The sequence below is a fragment of the Cottoperca gobio genome, chromosome 14 (assembly GCF_900634415.1).
Source record: "Cottoperca gobio chromosome 14, fCotGob3.1, whole genome shotgun sequence".
NCBI lineage: Eukaryota > Metazoa > Chordata > Actinopteri > Perciformes > Bovichtidae > Cottoperca > Cottoperca gobio.
The window spans coordinates 15,789,566-15,815,965 of NC_041368.1; the positions used below are offsets into that span (position 1 = coordinate 15,789,566).

Here is a 26,400-nt window from a genome sequence, read left to right on the forward strand (position 1 = left end):
GCTGGCGTCTCAAGAAGAAGCTCAGCCATCCGTGAGAGACTCGGAGTAGAGCCGCTGCTCCTTTACGTTGAAAGGAGCCAGTTGAGGTGGTTCGGGCATCTAGTAAGGATGCCACCTGGCCGCCTCCCTAGGGAGGTGTTCCAGGCACGTCCAGCTGGGAGGAGACCCCGGGGAAGACCCAGGACTCGGTGGAGAGATTATATCTCCTCACTGGCCTGGGAACGCCTCAGGATCCCCCAGTCGGAGCTGGAGGATGTGGCCCGGAGAAGGGAAGATTGGAGTTCCTTACTGGAGCTGCTGCCCCCGCAACCCGATCCCGGATAAGCGGTAGACGATGGATGGATGGATGGCCTGCTTAAAAGAAAACCTATGAATGAACAAGGTACCACACACTCACCTGTTGTAGGCTTAACAGGTGGCTATGAAAAAAAACTGCAGCATTAAATTGCTTTTATGCAAAGAAAAGTAGCTGTATGCAAGTCTCAACTTAAGTTAACATATCCGTTTGTGCCGAGCTAATGATCATGTGTTATCATTAGCTACATGTAAGTCACACAGCTAACGTTAAGCATCAGTTTCTGCTGAAGCAATATTAAAAAGTACAAAAAATACATACTATAATTACTTTGACTGTGCTGCACAAAACTGTGTTTTTTACTGATAAAGAAATAATGAAAATGTATATGCATTACGTTTAAAACTCATTCAAGGTTTATTTATTGTCATTTTACAACACAAGAAAATGCATTTGTAGTCCCTTTATGCTACACAAGAAAGTACAAGTGTATTTTTGAATTTGCATTCACATCTTAATTGTCCATCTGTGTGTATGTGGCCTCATTTTATCACCAAATATGGCTCAGATATGGCTAAATACACAGATTCTGGTATAGGACTCTGGTTTTAGCCCTTACCGCCCTTAAAGCCCTGCTTGCCGCCATTAGCTCAATTCAATGGGGCTGTGTTGGCATGAAAGTTTCAAGAACAATGTTTCCCAATGAATCAAAATACAATTTGTTCAAATATGTGGACAGTACACTGACTAAAGGCCAGCGTGCAGTAATTCTTCTAGTGCTGTAGGTCCGCGTCACTTTGTCCATTTTGGTGGTATTGTAGTCCAGGATCATGTTTGGTTTATGATCCCCTCTGGTACTGATTTCAGCATTCTTATTGAGTGCTCATAAGCAACACATCTTTGGGGCAGTAAGACACTAGGGCTGTGGTGTCTATGAAAACAAACTTGGAGGATTGAGGGGCCCGGTTCTTGATCACCAGCAATTCAGCAGGGAGTTCAGTTCTGTTCTTTTAGACAGTTCCAACCATTGTGAGCTTTTTCTTCAGAAGCTCCTGACCCAGGTTGTAGGACGTGAAGAAATTGCCACAGGTTATGTTGTGACCCCTGAGACCCTATGCCATGTCGAGCCCAATCCTCATGTCCTGATTCATCTCTGGGGCTCCTCCAACCGGCTTTCCAGTGTAAACCTGCAGGTTCAGTGCATAGCTGGAGTTTGCATCACATGCTGCCCATATTTTTATGCCATATTTTGCCGGTTTAGAAGGCATGTATTGCTTAAACAGGCAGCGACCTCTGAATGCCACCAGCCTTTCATCCACTGTGACATTAGGTCCTGGGTTGTAGAGTAGTGGAAGCCGCTCTACCCACTCATTTTGTCAAGTTCTGACATTGAGTATACTGCATGTGCAGAGTGTAATGTTGTTGTGCCGTGTGTGTGTGTGTGTGTGTGTGTGTGTGTGTGTGTGTGTGTGTGTGTGTGTGTACTTCTGACTCCTTTTAGCCTCCACTTTCACTGCTGGGTCAGATTGACCCAAATACAATCTCTGTGATATAAACATGCAGGGGGGTTGCAAATACATGACATGAACCATTTTCCTTTTACATGTGTATTGCACTAATTAATGAAAGCAGAAGATAATTAATGTTTGACCCTGAATGTAACAGGAGGGTTAATCTGGCATCATGTTGGCGACATTCATACTGTACAGTATTTAAACAAACACGCTGTGGGCAATATCGAGGTCAGTACATTGAGAAGCCTAACTAGCTAACGGTAACTAGGCAACTACATTTAAAAAATGCTCACGTGCACGTTGGAGAACTTGATTAAGCAGAAGTAGTGATTTAGCTAAAAGCTTTCAATGGACTGTTGTATATTTTGTTTTTGCCCGGAGACTCATGTTTGGACTGTCTTCATCAACAATTCAGATTCAGAAACGTCGGTGAGTAGTTACGTTTTATCTTTTCAAATTGCATGTCGGTTTAACAGCCCCGAACAAGGCGAGCTAAAGTTAGCTAATGGCACACGGGAGGCACAAACTAGCTTAACCCTTCGAATAACAGTTAGCATAATGGTAATAATCACGAGAAACTAAGGAATAGCAGTTTGGAAATGATTGTGGAAATGATTGTTATTAAGATTATCAGTAGTAGTAGCTAGGCTGGTGTTAGTATCCTTACCTGCTCTCTCTGGTACTTTAAACCACGTCAGAGCGGCAAGACTGAGAGGACTGCACCCGGAGCTCAGCGCACGCGCGCACACACACTCACACTCTCACACTCACACTCACACACACACCATATGTCTCACCACATAGTATTAGTTCTTGTATAGTTTGGTATTTCTCACTACTACATCACTCACGTAGTTTAAGACGACTGCACCATGCAGCACATGTCGTCTCCGGTCAGGTTCCGCAGCACTAAGAAAGGTAGGTCACCTGCATTTATACACAACTGGGTTGCATCACCGATGTATTCAAGTACCTAAAGTTTCTGCAATATTAATTACTCCTCCAATTGGAAAATCACTATTGCAGCTTATAATATTCCTACAGGGATTTATATGCGTGTATGACACTTGTATTGATGATCATTTAGCACCGTATTCAAGGTTTATTCGTTTTTTTAATGCAACAGTTCTTCTTTTATAGTCTTCAATATAAGATGCTACATGATTTTTATTTTTTATTTGCACGAGTGTGATATAAACTATGGGAGAAAATGTTGTTATAAGCCATTCAGTCTTCTGTTCTGCCATTTTAAAGTGTTTATTTTGTTTTAAAGTTGTGTTTATTTATAGCAGGAGGGTATAGTAAAGCTAAAATATAAATTTTACAAGGACATGTTCTGTTCTCATTATCCAGTTTTTACAATTCTCAATGTATTTGTATACATTTGTTTACAACTATACATTTTCTCCTACTTATATGCTATCCTCTGCTCAAAAAAGCAGCAACTTTCTCAGAAAAGGAGGTAGGAGGCATTTGTAGAATAGTCTTTAATAATAGTGTGTATTGCTTGTGTATGTGTGTGTGTTTAAGAAATAAATCTCCAACCCCCCACCCCGTCAGCATTAGAAGCTGGGTTAAGCCTGTTGCAGAGCTTTGTGGATAATGAGATTTGACAGGTAGAGAGGGACACCAGATGAACCCTGATCAGGCAGGCAGCACTGCTGTGTAGTTCTCTCTGCTGCCTTCAGACCAGGACGAAGTGCGCACTGGAGAAATGTGTATCTCCTGTAAAGCATGTGTGGAGGCTCGGCTGTCCTAACTGCTCATGCTAGCGGGTAGAAAGAATCACTGTGGGAAAATAACCTGTGAAGTAACCAAAGCAGGCGTGTGGACTGCTCGGTCAGTCATGTGGCCCTGACTATTTTTTATCTACTAGCTATTTATGCATAGGCTCCACACTGAAAGATGCTCCTTAAAAATGATTTTAAAAGTGATTACTTTATCCCCGTTTGACTCTAGTGTTTACCAACTTCCACCTCCAGAATGTTTTGTTTGTCTCCCCACCCTGCCTGGACAGACGGAAGAAGGCCTCTAATAGTATAATGAGATCACAAGTCAGGGCTAATCAGTGAAGAAAGGGTGGCCGCTACAACAAAAGACACAGAAGACTCATTATGTTATGTACTCAGAGAGCCTGACCCTGACTGTAGTGTTATCAGTGACATGTCAACACTCTGTATTTGATATAAATTATAACATACATAGATTAAAATATATTTCAGTTGAGGGGAAAATAACTCAAAATCAAAGTGGAATTGCCAAAGTCTTGACATTTTAAGTGTCCTGCATGAAATACCAATGCTAATGATTGTAAGTGCTCCTAAAAAGGAAGAGACCATGTATAATGGTTGTCTGTGATAACTGCTTTAATTAACTGGTCTTTCTAGCTTTCTAAGTCTAAAAGTAATGTATTGCACCACACTTTTTCCAAGCACATTAGTAAATATGAGAGAAAGTCACTTTATTTTTAGTCTGGATTAAAAGTTAGGGATGTTTTTGAGACTATTGATCGTCCATATAAAACCCATGACACTTTGCTGCCTCCCGTCACAGTTGTCCAGTCTGTCCAATGAGGACCAGGACGACCCTCAGTTTCCTTACGCCATCAGGAATATGTCTCCCGTCTCTCAGCCTGGCGAACAGCACCAGACACCAGTCCACCGTGAGGCAGAGGGAACTGGAACAGCAACCAACGGGAGACTCCCTAGCCTCCCTGGGACTCCCTCTCTGCCCCGTCCCATCCCCTGCCACCCTGCTGGATCTCCGACAATACCTCATAGACCAAGTCGTCTGAGAACAGAGGCAGAGTTTCAGCCCCTGCAGCTGAGGAGGCAGCTCGTCTCTCAGGTGTCTATGGATTGTCCACTCAGCCCGGCCTCACGTCCTCACAGCCCCTGGGGACGCTTTGACCCTTATGACTCTACAGAGGTGTGTTTCTAAAGCCCTGAACTCAGACCATATGTGCTAGCATCCAAATTTTCAAGAAAAGACCTGTTAAATTACGTCCAAATACATATCTAAACCCTTAAAAAAAAGGCACAGTTCACACCATAAACATGTTGAGAAGTAAACATTAATGGATTCGCCTCAGCTGAGCTAGCTCAGGAGAGCCTTTTGTTCATGAGTAGATGCACACTTCCTTCTGCGTAGGGATATGGTTGGCAGGTGTAGTTCGGCAGTAAGAAAGTAGTTCCTAAATGAAACTCCTCACAACAAGGTCTGTGGATTATCTTGAGAAACATGGTCATGATTTCTAGAAATAGACATTACTGTTGAGTTTTCAAATGTAATTTGTTTTGGTGTGTGCCATCTATTTCCATTATATTCGAGAGAAGGCAGACATCTCTACGGCTGATATGTCCAACACTCTGCACCTCACACCAAAACAATCTAGATTGATAATAGCACTACAGGTAAGAGGAAGAATATGTATTTTTGATTTTGCGGTGAACTGTCCCTTTAACTCGGTTTCATGTACAACATCAACAGAAGCAAAACAAAAAGTAAGTTAATATAGAGGTCTGACATTAACTTTCATGATCAAAACAATGTGCATGTTGACGTGCTTATCTAGTGCTAGAACAGACTCATCTGTTCTGACCCCAAAGTGCTGAGAATGAGTCTATTGTTTCCTCGCCTCTCGCTCACCCAGTCTTTCCTCTGATGCTACTGGGTCAGAGGGAACATGAGCCCCATGATGCTTTGCAGTGCAGCTCATAGATATGTGAAGCTTGTGAGGATGCAAATCATGATGAGGGTTACTTATAAACAATATGCACAAACATACATGTTATGTTTTCTTTCTGCAGGATCAGGACAAGGAGTATGTGGGTTTTGCCACATTGCCCAACCAGATTCAGAGGAAGACGATGAAGAAAGGTTTCACATTTACGCTTATGGTGGCAGGTGAGTCCTCCCATATGTCTGCTACCTGGGATACTTTGACAGGCTGTGATCATAACTGAATGTAACATCTCTCCTATAAGGGGAATTTTATTGCAGGCAGAATATGTTTCAAACACCCACCACTATACAAACATCTAAAGAATTTCAGCTGATAACATCAATTAACTGACGCAGTAAGAGATGTCCTCTTCAGTGTAGAGTACAGACATACCTACTCTGAATTCTACGTGTGTCAACCATTATTTAAAATGAGCTGATAAATGGGAGTATGGTGCTGTGTCATCTTGTTTTATGTGTGAAGAAGTACTTTTTTTTGGGTAAATCTTCTGCGACTATATGTGTTGAAGTTATTATTCAGGATCGTCCCTCTCTCTCTCTGCAGGGGAGTCTGGCCTCGGTAAATCCACACTAATCAACAGTTTGTTCCTCACGGACCTCTACAAAGACAGGAAGGTTCCCAATGCACAAGGTGAGAATAGTTCAGGGTTCCCATGGATCCTTAGAAGGCATTGAATTCATTCATCTTAAAATAAGCCATGGTCTTAAAATGACTTAAAATCAATCTTTCAATGGTCTTAAAAATGCTAAGACATGACAAGTAGGATTTATTAATCTTTCTTTCTGTCATTGTCTGTTGTCTGTTTATGAATATCTCTAGATGTGGAACATGTAAATGTTGATGCGGTCACAACTTTCTGACCCTGAGGGTGGTGTGTGTTCAACGTGTTGCCCGATTTATTTACTTTGCACTTTTGTACGTCTGCAGAGCGGATCAATCAAACAGTCGACATCGTCAAACACGCAATTAGCATCGAAGAGAAAGGAATCAAATTGAGGCTCACCATCATAGACACACCAGGGTTTGGAGACGCCATCAATGAAACAGAAAGGTGAGGTCATCAACACGCGCCGCCTGTAACGCTTTTCTCCTTCAAAGTCAAACCAGCTGGAACACACTGCTGCTCTACTGGGCATGAAAGTTAAACGTAAGACAGGCAACATGATCATGAGCCAGACTTCAACTCATGACATCACAAGCACACTGAATACACCTTTTATCAATCAAGCTATTTGTATACACTTGTTGAACAGATACACACTGGACTGGACTTAATTGATAAGAGCACAAAAGCAAGTTTTATTCATGCAGAGCAGTTTTATTTTCATTGGCAGATTTCTTATTAGATATTTGGTTGTGTCTGTGTGTCTGTGTGTGCTCTGCAAAGAGAGAACAAACTAACAATAAATCTAATTATGTTAAAATATATATTGCAAAAATAAGGTACTGGTAGTGATTAGAAATAGATACAAACTTTTACTTGGCATATACCAAGAAACAAAACCGACAGATAAATAAAACAAAGCTAGGGTTGGGTTGTTGTTGTTTTGACTCACATAGATTGTATGTTTGCATCAGCTGGAAGCCATTAAAAGACTACATCGACCAGCAGTTTGAACAGTACTTCAGAGATGAGAGCGGGTTGAACAGAAGGAACATCCAGGACAACAGAGTCCACTGCTGCCTCTACTTTGTCTCTCCATTTGGCCACGGGTATGTTTGACTTCTTGTTGTTCAATATCAATACAAGTTGTTCAATATCTTTTGGGTATGTTACCGCATTACGTGTTGTCTCTCATCAGTCTAAGACCTCTGGATGTGGCGTGTATGAAGGCCTTGCACGACAAAGTCAACTTAGTTCCTGTAGTGGCCAAGGCAGACAGCCTTACAGAAGCAGAAGTCCACAGAAAGAAGATGAAGGTATGAGATCATAAACACGCACATTCTTCAGGGAGAGTTCAGGGTTTTATTTTTAATTCTATTTTCTTTTAAACATTATTGTCTGAATGTGTTTATGTTTTCCAGATCAGAGAGGAGATCGAGCAGTTTGGGATCAACATCTATCAGTTCCCCGAGTGTGATTCAGATGAGGATGAAGACTTAAAAAAACAGGACCAGATACTCAAGGTTCTTCAGTTGAATTTAATTTCTCATGGTTGAAATGTGCCGGCTCACCCACGTTAAGACTGACGGTTCACTTTTGTTTCGCTTCTCTCTGCAGGACAGCATCCCATTTGCAGTAATTGGGAGCAATGTTCAAGTGGAGAGTGACGGTCACAAGTTCAGAGGTCGTGCCTATCCCTGGGGTGTGGTAGAAGGTATTACACAGACTAGTTACAACTTTTAATTGTATTTGTAGTTTCACTATTCATTTAATTTGGGTGGAACCTTGACTTTGTATCACTTTCATACATTGCTTTTGGTCTGTTGTATAAAAAAGAAAAACCAGTCTAATCCGGTAGCACGTTGTCGTTGCATGGTCAGTGGAAAACCCGACACACTCCGACTTCCTGCTGCTGAGAAACATGCTGGTGAGGACGCACATGCAGGATCTGAAGGATGTGACGGGGGAGACGCACTATGAAAATTACAGAGCACAGTGCATACAGAGCATGACGCGCATGGTGGTGGAGGAGAGGCAGCGGAGGTGGGTGGAGTCAGGATGCACACCGATGATTGATTAAAATCCTTCCATGAGTCATTCAAATTCTGTCTCTGTAGTTGCTTATTTGTGAGCCTCCATGTCTTGATTATTATTTACAGTGTCACATACTTACCTCTTACATTGTTGCTTCCTGGAGGAGAGGGGTTTGTTTTCAGGACATTTTCAGTACAATATAGGCGCTATAAATAGAAATAACAATACATCTATGCAGCACACTTGATATTTTCTGTGATGATTGAGGTAGATGCTCAGGTAGCTCTTCTTTGTGTGTACGTGGGTTTTAGTGTGCACGACAAGCATCGAGAGCGGAGCGAGGCAGACTTTCCTCTGCCGCTGGCTGCAGCTGACACCGAGACTGAGAAACTCATCTTTGAAAAAGACGAGGAGGTACGTTTCTCTTACAGACTCAGTCGTTGTTTCTCTCGGTTACAGAGGTAATAATCACAGCTCACTTCATTTATTCCCTTCTGTAGCTGAGGAGGATGCAGGAGGTGCTGGAGAGGGTTCAGGAGCACATGCAGCACAGCTAGAGAGGTGGTTTCTGAGCGCCCAGGAGCACGGAGGAAGCCCCCGTTTTCTGCTGGAACTTGTGTGAAAAGGAAACTAGCATCATTGAGGTCCTCGTGTGACGAGCAACTTAAGTGAGCGAGGCTTGAATCAGGGTTCTCCCAGGACACACAAACATTTCTGTGGGTCTCAAAAGTGTCAAGCGAGCCGATTGGCTGATCCAGCTCCTGTCAAAAGGCTGATTAGAAACACAAGAAAAAAACAAGTGAACCTTACTCTAAAACTCTGCACAAGTATAAAAGACGCAGCCATGCACGTTTACTTACCTGCAGCCAGGAGATGCATGTTCCCGTCACAGACTCAGTGTTGTGTTCAAGATTTTCTGGCATTACGTCATCCGAGGAGGGAGTTACTCAAAGCTGTAGAGAATTAATTACTTTTATTCAATTAATTGTATCAACGGCTCCTTGATTAGTAACCTTGATAAGAATGTAACACTGCAATCTAGGTCATTGTGGTAATGTTAAAGTTGGGTTTACATTTTTCATGTTTTATTACTTAAGTCAACTGTATTTTTATGTTTTTGTATTTTTAATCTTTAATTTTGCTGTTTCATAAGAACAAGAAAGTAAACAAATATCAATGAAAAGCTTTCTAACAGTTTGTCAATATTTTTACACAAGACCAATAAATACAGAAGCAAGATGTGTTGTAAATGTTATAAGATTTATTAAGAATCTTTATTATTTCATCAGCATAATTCTTCATTAATATGTTTTATCCATTATCATCATTGTTATCTTAAACAGTGGACAGTTAGATCTAAAAGGCAGCCCAAAGTGTACAGGCGATATATAACTTAAAACTTTCTCCATAGGGAAAACATGTTTTTATATTCATATATAATATCAATGTAGCATGAGGTCCAAGATCCTGCCCACGTTATACAGTATTGTACATGGTCCCAAAAATAAACAGAAAACAAAACGTTTATACAAAAGAAACTAAACGGCAATCTACATGCAAAACAAAACCAAAAAGAAACAAGCATTTAAAATTTTAAGATACATACACTCATATGCCAAAACGTGCATACAATCACAAATTTACAAAACTTTCATACAAATATTACAAAACTCAAATTGAATATTAGACATTATGTTATCGAGAAAAGAGCAACTTTTATTCTTTATTTTTTTACTTTTTCCACTGTCTCAGTCCAACTCACAAAATGGAAAACTTAAAAACGTAAAAAAAACAATCATGACAGTAAATCTTTGTCTCTTCCATTCGCTCAATGTGTTCGTGTTTTGCCAGAGTTGTCACAGTGTTCAGTAAAACTGAGTAAAGGCACACACGATCGCACCCAAACAGACTCATACCATAAATCACCTCTGTGTAAAAAAATAGCTTGCTACACACACACACACACACACACACACACAGACACACAAACACTCACTCTATCATGCACGGGGCAAACTGCAGAACCAAAAAACAGCCATGCTACAGGTACAGTAGGATTAACTATAGTACAGAATATAAAACATATTGAATAGTCACATATACAGACATAACATACAGAAACAGCAGATCCACGCAACATTGACTACATACACTGATGGGAGATTTTATGGTGCGACATGTATAGGCTGGCAAGAAGGCTGTGAAGCCATGAACGTTTTTGAATGTGTACACAGACAGACAGACAGACAGACACACACACACACACACACACACACACAGAAAAGTGGGTGTCACAACAGATTTTCTGGACTGGAGCAGAGGATTTGGCGCGGTGTTCGATATCATTTGTTGTCCAAAAAATAATAAAAAGGGTCATGTCACTGCCAAATAATTCTTCACAAAACGGCATTAAAATGTAAACTGATCTCAAGCCTAAACAATACTTCTGCCAGACTGTTTGATATTTGTTTTGTGCTATAGCCAAACTTTAATCTTAACCACTTACTAGCTTTTTCTGGAGCTTTCATCCACATATCACAATCCTCTCAGCAGTTTGAGTTTCTCATGTGACCAAAGTCCCGTACAATATGTAATATAACGCAGTACAAAACAGACAGTCAAGAGTGAAACTTTGTGTGTCGTCATCATCATCAGCATGAGGCAGCAGAGGGCGCTGTTGCATTAGCGTGAAAAGGATGAAAAACCTGCCACTGAATGTTTTGAGAGCAGGGTCTTTTCCGTCGTTGACATTAAATTCACCGAACGAATTTCAGGCATTTGCGATTACGTAGATATTTTTGTTCAGAATGATGTAGAACAGGCATTGATTGGTTTGAAAACATGCCATGTATTTCTGGTCAAGCCTTCCTCTGCGGGACAGCAAATCACGCCACAAGTGCAATGCACTACCTTTACGTATCTGACTGCATTCAATTACCTTTTTAAAAATGTCTAATCCTACCTTACTTTCCCAATTTGACTCTTAAGTTTTTTTTCAGAACTGTCTTGACTGTTTATCTCAAACATGTTGCTCTACCTTTAACTCTGTAGTGTGGTGGACTTCCTACAAGGAAATCCACTCTTTAATAACTAACAGGCAAAGGTCATGTTGTCTCTAGACTTCTCCAGATGCAAACCAACAATCATTACTCTAATTCTTTCCCTTTAACTAGGGCTGGGCAATATGTAGAATATCAAATATGACGATATTCTTGACCAAATACCTCAATATCAATATTGTGACCTTATTATAGGGTTGACTATTGGTGCTTTCACAACATATTTACACAATGAGAAATAGTCATCAGTAATGGGGATGACTAAGTGGGTAAAGGCAGATAGAAGAGCTAGAACAGTTTGGTAAGTTCAGAAGATGACATCACTTTACTGTAGTGCAGCCTTTAAAACCAGGACGAGACAATACGTATGCGATATTATGATATCCAAAACCTACGATATCTAGTCTTATATCACGATATCGATATGTTGCCCAGCCTCTCATTTCTGGAGTTTGATCCGTTTTTTGTTTGTTTAGTTTTTTTCTGTTTTTAAAAAAGGGACATTCCGCTGTTTTGGAGTTGCCCTCCAAAAAGAAAGCCATAAGGGGAAGTGGATAAAATAACTCCACTGTTGAATGGGACACTTTTGCAAATCATCAGAAGCTGACAGCAGAACATAAATCACATTCAAAGACGATGAGGTTGTTTCTTTTTTTTTTTTTTTTTTTTTTTTGTCTAACTGCAGATTGGATACGGTTTTATTATTGCACTGTTCCTTTTTTTTTTTTCTTAAACTATTTGAAAGATGTTGATTTGGTGGCAATTGCAGTGGTGAGAAACCTTCACTTGGAGGAAGATGGAGAGGGCTTAACAGTCACTTTACGGAGCAAGGCAAAAGCGAAGGAGAAAAAGAAATATAATCAGTAACTTTGTCGTTTTCCTGAAAAGTGAAGAACTGCATCAGAAACGCTTTAGCTCTATTAAGCAGACGATGTAATGAGGTCTACTTCACATTTGATCACACTTTGATCTGTAATTCATTCAGAGTGAGTTCCCTCCTCCTGCTTTCAAACCTATCAGTGACATTATTTCACCAAAATGTCCAACGTGACGTCATGATTATATGAATACAAAACCGGAACATACTGTATCGCCACGGTAACAGCCCAACGACAAACAAATCTCTTTCTCCCTCGTGCGGTTTCCCTCGGTGAGTGGATGAATAGTTAAGGTAAATCTTTGATGCCTGAGTGTGAACTGAGCTTATTATGTTAGTGCTTCTGGTTGTAAAGGAAGGAGAGAAGGAAGGTAAAACAGAGTTCCTGTCTTTGCAGCGCAGTCTTATTTTCACAAACAATGGCCTGACCCACTGACTCTGCTTCAATGTTATAGTTCATAAACTAACAGAGCTGTGACCCAAATATATCTAAAGATATTCATCACAAGTTTCATGTGTCTGTCAGAGATTCTCTGCTCTTGATTATTGACAGGAGTGTGAAAACTCATTCAGAAGTGCAGACTCTCCCTCAACTGACTTCCATCAGTCCCACCTTTTCTTTTCTTGTTTTATAAATCTTTCAGGCCAGTTTGAGTGTGCCGACAGGGAAGGTTGGGACTGTAACCATAGTGACAGGGTTGAGGACGGCTGCCTGTCCAACCAGCTGAGGGTGGGGGGCCAGCACTGCTGTGGGTTTCCCCAACGACGGGCTCCCGTGGTTGATCATGGCTGCACTGTTCACCTGGGCTCCATTAGTGTTAGCTTGAGGATTAGCCTGGACGTGCGGCAGGGCGTGGTGGGTGAACGTGTGAGTGATGTGGCCCATCATGGTGGGCTGAGAGACAGACACACCCTGCGGGTAGAGAGTCGGGAGGTGGGATTGCAGGGGGCCACCGAGGTGAGCCACCGGGTGGACGGTGATGTGTCCGATGGGCTGGGCGGTCATCGTCTGGTGAGTGGCGGCAACTGGTGCCGCCGCGATTGGCTGAGGCATGGAGGACATGGGACCAGGTGACGGCGCGATGTGCGTTAGGTGCTTGAGATTTGATGGTAGGCCATGATTGACAGCCTGGATGACTGAAGGGTGGGAGACTGCGGCATGAGCGATGACGGTGGGCTGGACCTGCATTGCCGGCGGCTGAATGGGATGGGTTTGCAGCGGAGGGGGCGGACCTAGGACTGGAGCAAGAGCGATTGCTTGAGAGGGAGCCGAGTGAGATGGCGTGGTCAGGACTCCAAGAGGCAGGGTGGCGTGCTGGATTGACAGCACGGCATGAGAGGTGAGGAGCTGCTGGGCTTGTAAGATGGGAGGTGCCGGTTTGAGGAGAGACGTGGGAGCCAGAGCAGCGGGGACATCATCGTCAATGTCCTGCTCAAAGTTGTCTTCTCCTTCTGTAGACCAGAGAGGAAACAGTTAGTCATCATGATACGATCCAAGAAACAGTGCCATGTGTATGAACTCTGCGTGTGTGTTCATGTAAATAATAGAGATGCACTGATCCAACGTTTTCAGCCCCGATACCGAGCAGCGATCCGACGCCAGTGTGTAATTAACAAGCTGTGTGACTCACTGTGTGGAGGTTACTGGGATCATTCTTTTATGTGTAAGGGAACATCAGGCTTGACCTAAACATTGCTTTCCTAACTTTGTAAAACAAAATTCTAGATATAAATGTACTGAATTGTTACGTATTATTAAAAGAATAAATCGGGCTCCAGCAACGTGGTAAAGAAATCTTCAAAATGTGTTGAATTCTTCCGCATGATGCTTCTGGAGGTGTGGTTGTTTGCAGTGCTACTGCGAGCGCTTGAAACATTAGTTTTGCAGATATTGCAAGTAGCTGCATAACTTGCTGGCGTAGCAAGTGTGAAATACTTCCAAACAGCTGACATGTTTGTTGTTCGCTCCCTCAGCTATACAGTCTATCGGTGTGCTGCTGACGCATGAAGTAGTAAGTGCACGTGCAATCACACGTAAACATAGAATATAATAGATCGGCCCCGTTGTCCCCGCTACCCGAACCAGCTATTTGAGTCAGATTTGGAGTAAATATAAAGTGAGATACAGTCAAGAGGTTAACTGAAATGTAAAATATATGTAAGCACCACTTACTCTCCCGTGCCTGCCTATCCTTCTACAAAAGAAGCTTTATCTGCTATTACACGTCTTGTGATAAGTTCTACAGAGAGTGTGTCTGTTATCCCTGTACCTGAGGCGGTGGACGTGGAGGCCTGGTCGTCCTCCGGCTGGATGGTCTGTCGGAGAACTCGGTCGATCTCGATAACATCCATGCCCTGGCTGAGCTCGTTCTTCAGCTCGGCCAGCCGCTGCTGCGTAGCGATCTTCTCTCGGGCCAAACGCTCCATCTCGTGCTCGTACTCCTTCTCCTTACGCTTCAGAGTCTTCCAAGGGAGACACAGACATCAGAGTAGATTAGGATCACGAGAACATCTAAAAACACTGGAAGATACTGCTAATAAACAATCACGGTGTAATTCAATTGTGCACGCTACGTGGTTGACACTCAACTCTCAAATAAAAGCCTGTATTCACCTGCAATCTGTGTAAAAAAGGATTTATATTACATTATCATGTATATTCTGCATAATATTTTTCATCTAACAGTCAGCGTCGGTTGCTCGTAGTTTCTCTTTAACAATAATTACTGTCCTCACTCACGTAATTAGTTCTAATCACTACTACTTTCCCCCTTCTGTGTTAAGCTGCTGTTAAATAAGTTTGCAGAAGTTTCCATTAAACCCCTGAAATACTTGAACTGGGCATGTGTTAATATGAAACAGATGAAGGGAGTGTTTGAATATTCGTGTGAGTTTGCAACAGAAAATGAACACGGAAATGAGGAGGCGACCATAAAACAGGGAAACGGGGTAATAAAATATACTCTTAAAAAAGGGGAAGCTACTCTCACTACTCGCCACTATTACGACTAGAATATATCATATGTACAGGCTTTGAAGCTAGAATTAGTTTTAAAATCAGTCAAAGAACTGGCATCGCAACAGAAAATGGAATTAACTTTCTTTCTCTGCCTTGGCCACTCCCACATTTCTACCAGCTTGCACAATCCTGAAACAAAATGTTCCCCATTCTCTGAGTTTCATACACCAACAGGAAGGCACGCATGCAAATTCAAGCATGTTCACACCGCTTTTGCTGGTGTCATTACTTAAGCTCCTCCCATTTCCTGAATTCCATGCTTGTTTTTTTCGAGACAACGGGTTCAAAGTGACAGTAAACCGTTTTTATTTCCACCGATCAACCAAGTTCATCATCATCCCAACAATTCTGATGTAAATGGATTACTGCAGCCTGAACATTACTGTCACATAAGACAGAATGAAAGTATTCATTCTGAGCACGGGCCCTATCGTGTGCTGAAATGCATGTGTGTTTGTAGATTTACTAATGAAACAAGGAAGACAAACACAGCAGGAGACACTAAGAGAAAGACAACTAAACAGAAAGAGCTTTTCCAGCACCACCATGCCGTCTCTGTGACCCAGTTTCTGTAGAGGGTCAGCTGACGCATGAACACCAAATAGTATGACGGGGCTAAGGACATTAACAGATTACTAGGGAGGAATGTTGGAGAGGGGAGAGGGGAGGTACAGGGAGGAAAATGGGTGGGTGAAGAGGGGCATGAAGAAGTGGGGAAGGAAGGTGTTATGTCGACATGAAGGCATGTTAGGGCCGTTGTAGGAACCGTGGTAGAGGGGTGATATTAAAGTCAAAAGTCAAAAAACACATTGGTTCACTTTGTAAGGTTGGATCCACCTCATCACACCACAGACGGCGCCGGTTAACAAGGAAAGCCACTCGCTTTATATAATATGGCGATTTTGGGCTAAATCACAAATATTTCCTTAATAAATCCGATTGAAAAGTACAATTTGATTAGACATCTACTGGAAGCATTACACGCAGCAAGCGGTGGTGTGTGTGTGTAGTGTGATGAGGTTGTTCCAACCTTGCAAAGTGAAGTGATGTGGTTCCTTGACAGTAAAACTTTCTGATTTATTTCTCGTAAACGTGTGACTTCTATCTCAGATAGCCAAGCTTTTTTCTCATAAACTTGCGACATTAATCTGGGCAATTCTGATCAAAATATTACCCCTCTCCCCTGGCTCTGTAATTTCTATTTATTTAACCTACAATGGCCCTTATACTCCGTCGTTCAATACTGGAAAGGACATCAAATAAGCACATGGGGACACATGATCCTTCTACAGGAAACTTCCTCACCGCTCCCATCCACATTCACAGCCCTCTTTGCTACAGTTACCAGTCAAGACAGCTCAACTTCTCTCTTCCAACACCTTACCCCCCCTCTATGTGCTTTTAGAGGTCATGAGTGAAGAGGAGGCAGATTTGGAAGCATGTAACATTTCCTTACATTTCTCTCTTTACTAGAAAAGCTATTCCAGCTGCCCCATGTCTGTTGTTAACAATGGCGTATTAAGTACCATTGTAGATAAAAAGAAAAAGGAAATGACGGAGCCGGGGGAGGGGAAAATATTCCAAGAAAACTCAAATTTACGAGAAAAGAAACTTCAATATTCTCTGAGATTATAAAGTCATACATTTGCGAGAAAACAACTCTGGAGATGAAAGTCAGAGTTACGAGGGAAAAACTTTTCTGTAAAGGAACCACGCGTCACTTTGAATGAGGTAGTGATAGCTTGGACGCAATGGACGGATGCAAGGATATAGCATGTTCCACACTGTGGCACCTCCTCACTATCGTGTGGCCTCTGTGTCGTGATGAGGTTAATTAAACCTTGCAAAGTGAAGCGATGTAGTTCCTCATTTTTCTCATATTACCCCACTCCCCCATCTCTGTATATTATTCTTTTTTACCTACAATACGCCACCATAGTCATTTCATGTCTGACTGCAAGATCTATTGTATGTCTGCTGCATATGCACATTCTCTACAAGACCTCCACGACAAAGCATGACACTACCGACACACATACGTCACACAGCCGACAGATATTCTTTGAAACAGACATTTCCTAGCACAAGCCGGCCACAGAGGAACTACAACTGCTTGTGTTTGTGCGCATGTGCATCCATGAACATCACTTCAAGGTCTTCAAACCCAGACACCATTAGGCCTGCAGCAAATCACCAAGGAAACAGCTGTCACCCATAGCAGTTTCCTTGGCAACCTCATCCGTGAGGCTTTGGCTGCTTGAGCAGCAGTTTGTAAAAAAAAAAAAAAAAAACCCATAAGGAGCAATCTAATTGGGTGAAACACGGAGGTAATTACATGTAAGGAGTGATGTGACTGGATAGTTGCGTGCTTCAGATATCTCCCAACCCCCTCGTCTACACTTCCAACGCACACCCCCTCTCCTTGTACTCCTGCATCCATCGCTCCCTCGACACCCTTCCCCCCTCCTCCTCCGCTACCTCTATGCATCCTTTATCACTCCTCTTTCAAGACATCCTCTGTAAGTTAAAAAGGTGAAAATGACTCATGTGTGATGAGTCTGTGTGGACGTGTGATCGTCACAAGGTTGATATGAAGACAAAAAAGTAAAAAAAAAAAACGGTTGAAGACCTGAAAGCACAAGCGCGGGCGCACACACACGCACGCGGGCGCACACACACGCACGCGCACACACACACACACACACACACACACACACACACACACACACACACACACACACCTGCCGCCTGTTGCTATGGTTACAAAGAGACAACAAGGAGACACAGGACAGAGATAAAGAGAAGAAGAGGTTGAGACAGACGAAGGTTAAAAGACAATTGGATGCAGCTGTTGCAACTCTGTACCTATTCCACTGTTATAACCATGGAAACGCTGCCTATCACCGTCTATCTGCAGTCTCGAGATGGGAGTGGGTGAGCTACGGTGACGTCACCAGGCTTGCACTAGCCATGTGCTCACATCTCACGTGGCTCAGGGGGAGGGAGAGAGACTGAGGTTTACACGAGGACAGGTACTGAGAGAGAAGATGGGGGGAAAAAGAGGGGGCGAGTCACTCATCTACAATAAAACCTACTGATTATATTATAGATCAGGGGAGAAGGTGGAGAAGAAATATGCAGAGCAGCAGTTAGACATTCAGCTATAATTTCTAAGCAGTTTGCGGTTAGTGCAGCTGTGTTAGGCTGCTTTGGCAAATAATTCAATATTATAGTTATTGACTTTCAGTAGAATCATATTGTGTTGATATCTTACTAAAGTCTGTTTAAAAACGTAAAGACTATAGGTCAGAGTCCTACACTGAGTCGGGTAACCCGCAAAAAAATAGTTTAACGGGTAACAAATTACATTTATATAGATTCACAGGGACTGGTAAAAAATTAACAAAATGCAAATAAGGACAAAAATACTGGAATAATCAGAAATACAATTATAGTGCAGTATTTTTTTAATCTAAATCTGCTAATATTATTAAACATAATCAGCCACAAGGCTTTTCTTTCTTTTTTGCTCATGAAACAATTCATTGTGTTTAACATAAATTGTATGTGATCTCTTTCATTGTATTGCCCTGTTGACCAGTCTCTGAACTACGATGTGGGCTGAGGGAAGTACAGTAAGCAACTGTAAGTATCTACTGGCAGATATGTGCAACTAATGATTCTTTATATTGAATATCTGCTGTGGTGAAATATCTACAAAAAACAGTGACTAGAACAGAAAATAGGGAAAATGCGCTTAATAAAACAAAGGAGCAATTTCAAATTGCAAATGTTCAATTTATAATAATTTATAATAATATATAATAATATATAATACGGGGGAAAGCAGCAAATCCTCACATTTGAATAGCTGGAACTGAATATTTGACATTTATGTCAAATACTGCCTCAAATCCCTGCATGTTGTCCCAAGATCTCACAGCCAGTCTCAGTTTGAACAAGGTCTTCCATCTCGCTGCCTAATTTAGCTCCTTCCCACTGAATCCCTTTCTACATATTCCACTGAACTCAAAGTCATGAAGCCTCTACTCCACAAAAGAGGAAACACTACATCTAGCTCAAGGCTGAAATTCCTTTCTGCCACCGTGCAGAAATCCTCCCTCATCTACTTTTGTAGACTGAAAACACATCTCTTCAGGCTACACGCTTCCCGTTCCCCACACCACCCCCAACAATGCAATGTTTCTCTACACAACTACAATATGCTACTAATCTTTCCCCATAAAAAAGTCACTCGTTCATCCTTTAAAGATATTAAATGATTTGGGACAATCAGTTCCTTTTGTATTATATACTTCAAGACACTACATGAGTACAGGATGGAGTTAAACAAACTCAAAGAAAAGGTCGTTACATTGTATAGACTCAGGATAACATAGGATTTATTCTCCACTTTCTTATAGGCTGATTCAACATTATTCCATAGTCACGAGAGACTAACCAACACAAAAGGGCTTAATAGCTAACAAACAGGCATTGTATATCAAGTACACCGGACCAAAGTCTGTTGTTTCCACAGCTGAACCAATCAGTTCGAGAAATTCGAGAAAAGAAAAAACAAGAAATAAAACAATAAGATGAAAAACAAGAAGCCAGGAGTTCCCAAAATATTAGGCGGTACAGCACCAGTATGTTAAGGCTTACAGCCTCACCATGCCAGGAAAGCTGAGAAAATGTATTAAAACTCTACCTGTATGTAACGCAAAGCGCTGCGGAGAACGCTGAGGTTGGAGGTTTTCTTCTCGTCAACATTTGGAACGTTCTTCTTCAGCGTCTCAAAACACTCTTTGAGGTGCGCTCGCCTGAAGGGCCAAGAGTCAGAAACGAGAAAGGGTCAAACTTTTGATATGGGTGCCATTAGCTTACTGTCTTGGAGAATATTCACCAGTCGTTATATTCAGTAAGTCGATCAATTGCTTGAGAGGTTAACCAAGTTGTGGTCATTAAAAGAGACCTCATGACCCAAATTTCACATGCTTGACAAGGATTTCATGGTTTTGTATAGGTTGAAGAAATGCCATGTCCTTTGGGCAGATAGAACTATTCACGACAAACTTGATAGACACAAAACTGTGTGTGTATGTGGTGGTCAAGCTAAAAAAAAACAGGGCTGCTTTCCTTAATTCCTGATGAGTTGATAAAAACTACAACAATGAGAAGTTTATTATGACTAACCTGTTCTTCTCCAGTTTATTATGCACCTCTCTGGTCCCCGCTCTGGAAAAACAATATACAAATGATCAAATACAACAATAAGTCCATCTACACTCTTATATCAACTTTAACACACACACACACACACACACACACACACACACACTGACCCTCCTGGTCTCCGCTTCCCTTCCATCCCCCTCAGGTCCTCCATCGTGACTCCATTAGACCGCGGCTGAGATGAAGGTGGAGATTGATGGGGAACCAGTGCATGTTGAGAGCCAGAGCCATTAGTGCTGATGGAGGTTGTGTACTGAATCTGAAGCTGAGGATGTGATTGGCTGGGCTTTGCACCAATCAGCTGCGGACTAGTCTCTACCTTTATCTGGGGACTAGTTTCTACCTTTATCAGGGGACTAGTTTCTACTTTTATCAGGGGACATGTCTCTACCTTTATCAGGGGACTGGTCTCTAGCTTTATTTGCGGACTAGTCTCTACTTTTATCTGGGGTGTGCACAACAGGTAAGGAGAGGTCTGCTGCTGCTGTGGAGGCAAGGAAGCGTTCTTGGCTGGTGGCGAGCCGTTGAGCGACGTTGCCGCAGCAGAAATCTGCGTCGTAAGAGGAAAGTGCGAGACCGAGGGTGTCGCTGTGACAACTGGGACCATAGGGATGACGGCGATGGGGACTTGAGAAAGTGGGAGAGACGGGGGCGGAGGGGCGGGATAGTGATGCGGTTGTTGGCGGTGAGTGTCATTGCCCCAAGTGACGTGGTTGGCTCTGATTGGCTGAGACAACGAGGTCACAAGTTCCACCCGCATAGACTCCGCCTCCCTGTTGATGAGCTGCTTCTCTTTGCGCTGCTCCTCCTCTGTAGAAAAGAAGATGCACAAAAACGAGTGAGCAATGGAAAATTATAGATAACGCCAAAGAAGTTAGAAGGACAGAAGACAAGAGTGGATGCAAGAGGAGACAAACGGGAGTCAATTGTACATTAGGGGTGGACAGATCAATCCCAAAAGTATTATATACCGCCGATACAAAATCTTGTTGAGTATCGATAACAGCGTCAATAGGATCGATACAAGTATCCATCACACACAACCTGGGTTCATGAACAATCTTCTTAGTGGTGCAATATGTGAATCTCTAATGCTGTTCACTTTACTTTTCACTTAATGAACATTTCTTATTGCCATTAAACGTCTTGTGTTTAAACATGGACATGACTAAATTAAGGAAATAACGCCTCATGTGCAGCAAATTATTTGGTGGTAATAAATAAAAATGACTCATGACATATTTCTCTCACTTACATGATTAGCTGCATTCAACAATAAAAGTATTGATATCTGTGATCCTGGCTCTGGTATTACGCCCACACGTACATGGATCACTGGAAAACTGTCCTTGGTTCAGATTTAGGAAACACTAATTCCAGTGTCTAAATCTGCCGGTTGTGCCTCAACATACAGTATGTGACAACATTGACAAACAGACACACAGTTCCCTTCAGGTGTTTCATTGTTGTGCTACAGATCACTTTGTTTTTTATATTTAACGCAACAATCCATGCACTACAACACACAAAAAGAATGATGTCATCAAAGATTGAGATCGTGGGGAGGGGAAAATAATCACAGAAATTATGTCTGCATCCGTTTCCTGACTGGAGAGAGATCCCCCCCCCAGCGCGCTGTGATTGGGCCGTTCCAGCACTGAGCAGTGCAGGGTTACGTCAGGGCCGGCTGACCAACAGCCGTGGACGGTTGTCACTGGAGTTGGCGCCATGACAACATGAAGCACCGTTGTATTGCAAACAAAAACATAATACAGATATTTTTAAAATCGTAGGATGGGAATGTTCCCACGCTTTGCTCATGTTGAGTATGCAGACACACACACACACACACACACACACACTTAATGGTATGAGTGAGTAGTTATTGAACACTGTAGCGGGCAAGACTCAACGCAATGTGGAAAACCCTCCGTAACCATGGAAACAGCAACATTAGACACAGAAGATCCCAGGGATTCCTCAAAACATGCACGACACCAACACACAGCGCAGCCATGAAAGAAAATTGAAACACTGCATGCCAACATGCCTGGCTGCCTGTTAAGTAACACTTTAATGTCTTCTCTACATGAAACTGCAAACACTGGATGATGCAATATCCACTCACCGAGTGCAATAGTTCATCTCAGAGAAGGCCTGCACAGTAAAATATGATGACGTACAACCAATCTACTTTGCTGCACTTTTGGAATCGTGTGTTCTTTTTTCATTTTTGCGATATGACAACAATTCCTGTCCTCTTATTAATAGTGCTACTCCGGAGTAATGTTATTCCTCATGTGCTCACATCTCTTGCAACCTGCAGTGGAAGACAGACGTACACCTCCCTCTTTTTGTAAGCATTATGCTAAGTTTTAAATAGGACTGCACAGGATATTATCATAGTATGTAGTCGATTAACTTGAGGCAAAAATAATTATTTTTATTCTGTAGTTTCAGATTCTCCAGTGTGAGGATTTGTGTTATATTATAGCCAACTGAATATTGTTTTTCTTTTATTCAAACAAAACAAGCCATTTGAAGACTCATCTTGGACTCTGATATATCTGGACACATTTAACAATGTCCCGACAATTTAAAGAAAAAACAACTCATAATGTATATGCATTTGTTGCAGCCCTAATTGTATCATTCCAGATATGTATATATAAGTTTCTGCTTTATTTAATTATGACCAGTTTTGTCTCTAGTGATGTATAACAGCCAATGCTTTAGATGTTGCCTACATGTGCCATAATTGTAATATAATCGATATATATGAGGAAATTACCTTTATAATGATTACAACCATATTGCTGATCCCTAGTTTTAAAGGACACACTGGTGTCGTTTACTTTCATTTGCTAATATGTCACACAAATAAGGTAAATCCCACACAGGGGCTAAAAGTAAAATGATGTCCTACATACAGCCAGCTGAGAATATGCTGACATTTTGGTGTATCCCAAAATGGTATTCTACCTTTTGTAGTACAATTCACTCTCAATATTATCGCACACGTAAATTATATAACTTCTGCATTGAGAGAGGCTTTGTTGGGAAGGGGGTGAGCAGGGAGTATGCCCTACTTACCCCCCTTTCTTTCTCTGACCCGCCACTGTCAGTAGACTGAATGGGAAGGGCGGAGACGAGGGGTGCGTGTGTGAGTGCGCGTAGGTGTGTATCCAGGAGCGGAGGGGGGCCATGTGCACGTGGTCGTTGTGGGTGGATCCTAGCACGCGGTAGGGTAAGTATGCGGGGGGAGGGGGTTGAGTTCTCTGACACGTCATCAGAGGGGAGAAACACAAAAAGCAGACCCCGTGTCTCCGTATACACTGAGCATTATGTCGCTTGACAACTTGTCAGATTCTAATAAATATTACAAACACAAACGAATACTATATTTTGCTCGCGTGCAGATATACAAAAAGGGACGGAGTGAGCGCGTGAGGGCCCGCCCCAGTGTGTGTCATAAGATAGCTGAGCAATGTCAGGGTATTATGTAAAGAGCAGCCTCTGCTCGCCACCGCCCTGCCGGTGCTCGACGGACAAAAAACGGGGGCAAATCGATCGTCTCTTTTATACAGATATGTAAAGAACAGTTGAAATATAACCACACATTTAACAGAATTTAAAATAAACATGTTGTAGCTTTACGGCGTACTGCAATACACTGCGCACTCTACAGTTAGTTACTTATTAACAAAGATACGCCACATAAAAGAACCACAGTTACTGGCAGGAACTCCTCTGCTATGCCTCTCACACACACACACGCACGCACACACATGTACGATGAGTCACTACCGTGGTGAAACTGTCACACACACCGAGAGCGCGCAAAGTAGTTCGGAAACAACTTTGGCCGTTTCCGCATTAAGTGAAGACAAATGTGTGCAACAATTAACGACTCGCGAATCGCCGATAGTTTGCAGTGAATTCAGTCTCTTTTTTTGGCATGAACCCAGGGCGATAAACACAAACTACAAACGCTTCCGTTCATCATAGGCGGGTCGGATGAAAATGCAAGACCAGTCGTAGATAGTAACGGGATACGGCCCCCCCATCCCCTTCAAAGGCAGTTTAGGATGTAGCACAGTGTTTTTTTGGCGTCATGAGCGTTCAGCACGATGCACCAGTCTGCTCTTGAACTCACCACGTGTGATCTGTTGTTGCTGGGCTTGCCATTCCAGATATCTGGCCGCCTCCAAAAGTGTATCGATGCTCATTGCGCGTAAACCTTCACGGCAGGCGACCCGGTGGCCCGGGACGGAAGGAGGAAAAAGACCGAGGAGGGGTTGGTAGTGTCCCGATAGGAAGCGCCGTGTGCACGGTTCACACCCGCAGGCCCGATCTTCTCGTGCCCTGTGTTTCTCCTGAAAGCACACGGACAATTTTTAATCCGGCCAAACGGAAAGTAGATCCTCGCATACGTAAAAAAAAATAGGATTGCAACAAGATGGCGATGCGAGCACGGGAATACACACAACAAGGCGAGTCGTGTTCTCGTTAAAGTCCGCCCCCTCGGATTCCTGCACCGCCCTGTTACTACGGCCGCCGGCAAAACCCGGTAAACGCTTCGCTCTCTCCTGCGCTGCGCTGTCGTTAGCTGTTAACCGTTATCTTTCCCAAATCACCAACTTCGACGTTAAAAATTACCCTAACTTGTGTTTAAATATATACAGTCTACGGTTTAAAGACTCCTCGAGCAAAATGGGCTCACAGTGTACTCGCGAATCTCTGTGGGAATCGAGAGAAGGAAGTCCCGTCGATGGCTTGCTCCTCCACGTTTTCCACCCCGCCGCTGGCCCGCAGAGCATGAAGAACAATCAGGCGCCAGCCAGCCAATCAGCGCTCAGAACAACAAGGCATGGTGCTGGTCCACATGGGCGCCCGCCCGGCCCGAGCGCGGCTCATTTGCATGGCGAGAGCGTGACTGGCCACCCTGCTGTCTCGGGATCAGAGCTGTCAATCAAACGAGGAGGGGCGGGGTTTATTAGTGTCTGGGTGAATCCTGAGGATAAGCAGCTGACCAAAATAAAATGTACTATTATCAATATTAGTGGTGGAGGAAGTATTCAGGTCCTTTACTTAAGTAAAATTACCAATACCACACTGATACTATATTACAAGTAAAAGTCCTGTATTGAAAATGTGAAAAAGTATGTTAGTATAAATAGGAAAATGTATTTTAAGTATCAAAATCATTCTACTCGATGCATAAAAATGTTATTCGTTTATATATATAAACGAATAACATTTATCCTTAGATTATAATTACTCATACATTCATTTAAAAGCAGGATTTTACTGTTGTAGTTGGTGGAGGTGCAGGTCATTTTAAACTAGTTTGTATAGGACTGCAAATAATGACTATGAAAATGATTCAAAGGATTTAAAGGAAAAGCAGCAAATCGTCACACTTGTGAGGCTGGAAACATGAAATGTTCTTTCATGACAAATGACTGAAAAGACTTTCAATTGGCAATTCATTGTCTGTCAATCGATAACTCGACTAATTGTTACAGCTTTACTTGTATATACTGTAGTACATACAACTTGGGTAGTTTATTTTATAACACTGCATTATAGTTTATAAGCTCATTGCATATTTTGTATGTAAAAATATCTAAAGCTGTCAAATAAATGTAGTGGAGTAAAAAGTACAATATTTCCCTCTGAAATGTAGTAAAGCATATTGTGTAGTGTATGCTGTGACTTATGTTGGATGTTATGTCATATGTAACATGGATGTAACTGCAGTGCTGGTTTAGTGTTATGATGAATGGTTTACTGTGTTGTATTTGTCTACATACTGTGTACAGATGCATGTATGTGGTGTATGCATTGCTGCATGGTAACATACTTCGATTGGACATGGCTCAGTCTTATATATCCTTTACCACATCACAGGGTCTGACTGTCTCCGCCAATCAAAACAGCAGAAGTACTTAAGAGCTGCCTCCGCCACGCCATGTGGCCTGCCTGCACATACAAACCTACTAACACCATTACTAT

The 26,400-nt window shown here is 42.3% G+C and overlaps 2 protein-coding genes across 6 annotated transcripts; one reads left to right on the plus strand and one right to left on the minus strand.

Moving 5' to 3' along the window:
* The first annotated feature begins 1,859 nt into the window (after positions 1-1,859).
* Positions 1,860-9,436, plus strand: LOC115018527 (septin-5-like). 2 transcript variants are annotated; one of them, XM_029447548.1, is made up of 12 exons: positions 1,860-2,238; positions 4,363-4,737; positions 5,619-5,715; positions 6,098-6,184; positions 6,482-6,605; positions 7,133-7,267; positions 7,357-7,474; positions 7,580-7,681; positions 7,776-7,872; positions 8,039-8,201; positions 8,504-8,606; positions 8,693-9,436. In XM_029447548.1, exons 1-12 carry the CDS (start codon positions 2,158-2,160, stop codon positions 8,747-8,749), a joined length of 1,539 nt encoding a protein of 512 aa, XP_029303408.1. In that variant the 5' UTR covers positions 1,860-2,157; the 3' UTR covers positions 8,750-9,436. The 2 variants fall into 2 exon arrangements, with proteins under 2 accessions (XP_029303408.1, XP_029303409.1); XM_029447549.1 differs by lacking the exon at positions 1,860-2,238 and adding an exon at positions 2,424-2,727 and having other exon boundaries at positions 8,693-8,749.
* An 11-nt stretch (positions 9,437-9,447) lies between these two features.
* Positions 9,448-25,226, minus strand: mntb (MAX network transcriptional repressor b). Of its 4 annotated transcripts, none has more exons than XM_029447547.1 (6): positions 25,106-25,226; positions 20,493-21,192; positions 20,344-20,385; positions 19,859-19,979; positions 14,399-14,591; positions 9,448-13,580 (listed from the first exon to the last, which is right to left on the minus strand). In XM_029447547.1, exons 2-6 carry the CDS (start codon positions 21,140-21,142, stop codon positions 12,769-12,771), a joined length of 1,818 nt encoding a protein of 605 aa, XP_029303407.1. In that variant the 5' UTR covers positions 21,143-21,192; positions 25,106-25,226; the 3' UTR covers positions 9,448-12,768. The 4 variants fall into 4 exon arrangements, with proteins under 4 accessions (XP_029303407.1, XP_029303403.1, XP_029303404.1 ...); XM_029447543.1 differs by lacking the exon at positions 25,106-25,226 and adding an exon at positions 24,539-25,044; XM_029447544.1 differs by lacking the exon at positions 25,106-25,226 and adding an exon at positions 24,539-25,041 and having other exon boundaries at positions 19,859-19,970.
* Positions 25,227-26,400: the final 1,174 nt, after the last annotated feature.

Coding starts and splice junctions, on each gene's coding strand:
- LOC115018527 (XM_029447548.1), top strand. CDS start 2,158: ATGGACTGTTGTATATTTTGTTTTTGCCCGGAGACTCATGTTTGGACT. Junction 7,268..7,356: donor GTCTCTCCATTTGGCCACGG/GTATGTTTGACT, acceptor GTCTCTCATCAG/TCTAAGACCTCTGGATGTGG. Junction 7,475..7,579: donor TCCACAGAAAGAAGATGAAG/GTATGAGATCAT, acceptor TATGTTTTCCAG/ATCAGAGAGGAGATCGAGCA.
- mntb (XM_029447543.1), bottom strand. CDS start 24,611: ATGAGCATCGATACACTTTTGGAGGCGGCCAGATATCTGGAATGGCAA. Junction 19,980..20,343: donor AATAAACTGGAGAAGAACAG/GTTAGTCATAAT, acceptor TTCTGACTCTTG/GCCCTTCAGGCGAGCGCACC. Junction 13,581..14,398: donor CTCCACGTCCACCGCCTCAG/GTACAGGGATAA, acceptor TCTGGTCTACAG/AAGGAGAAGACAACTTTGAG.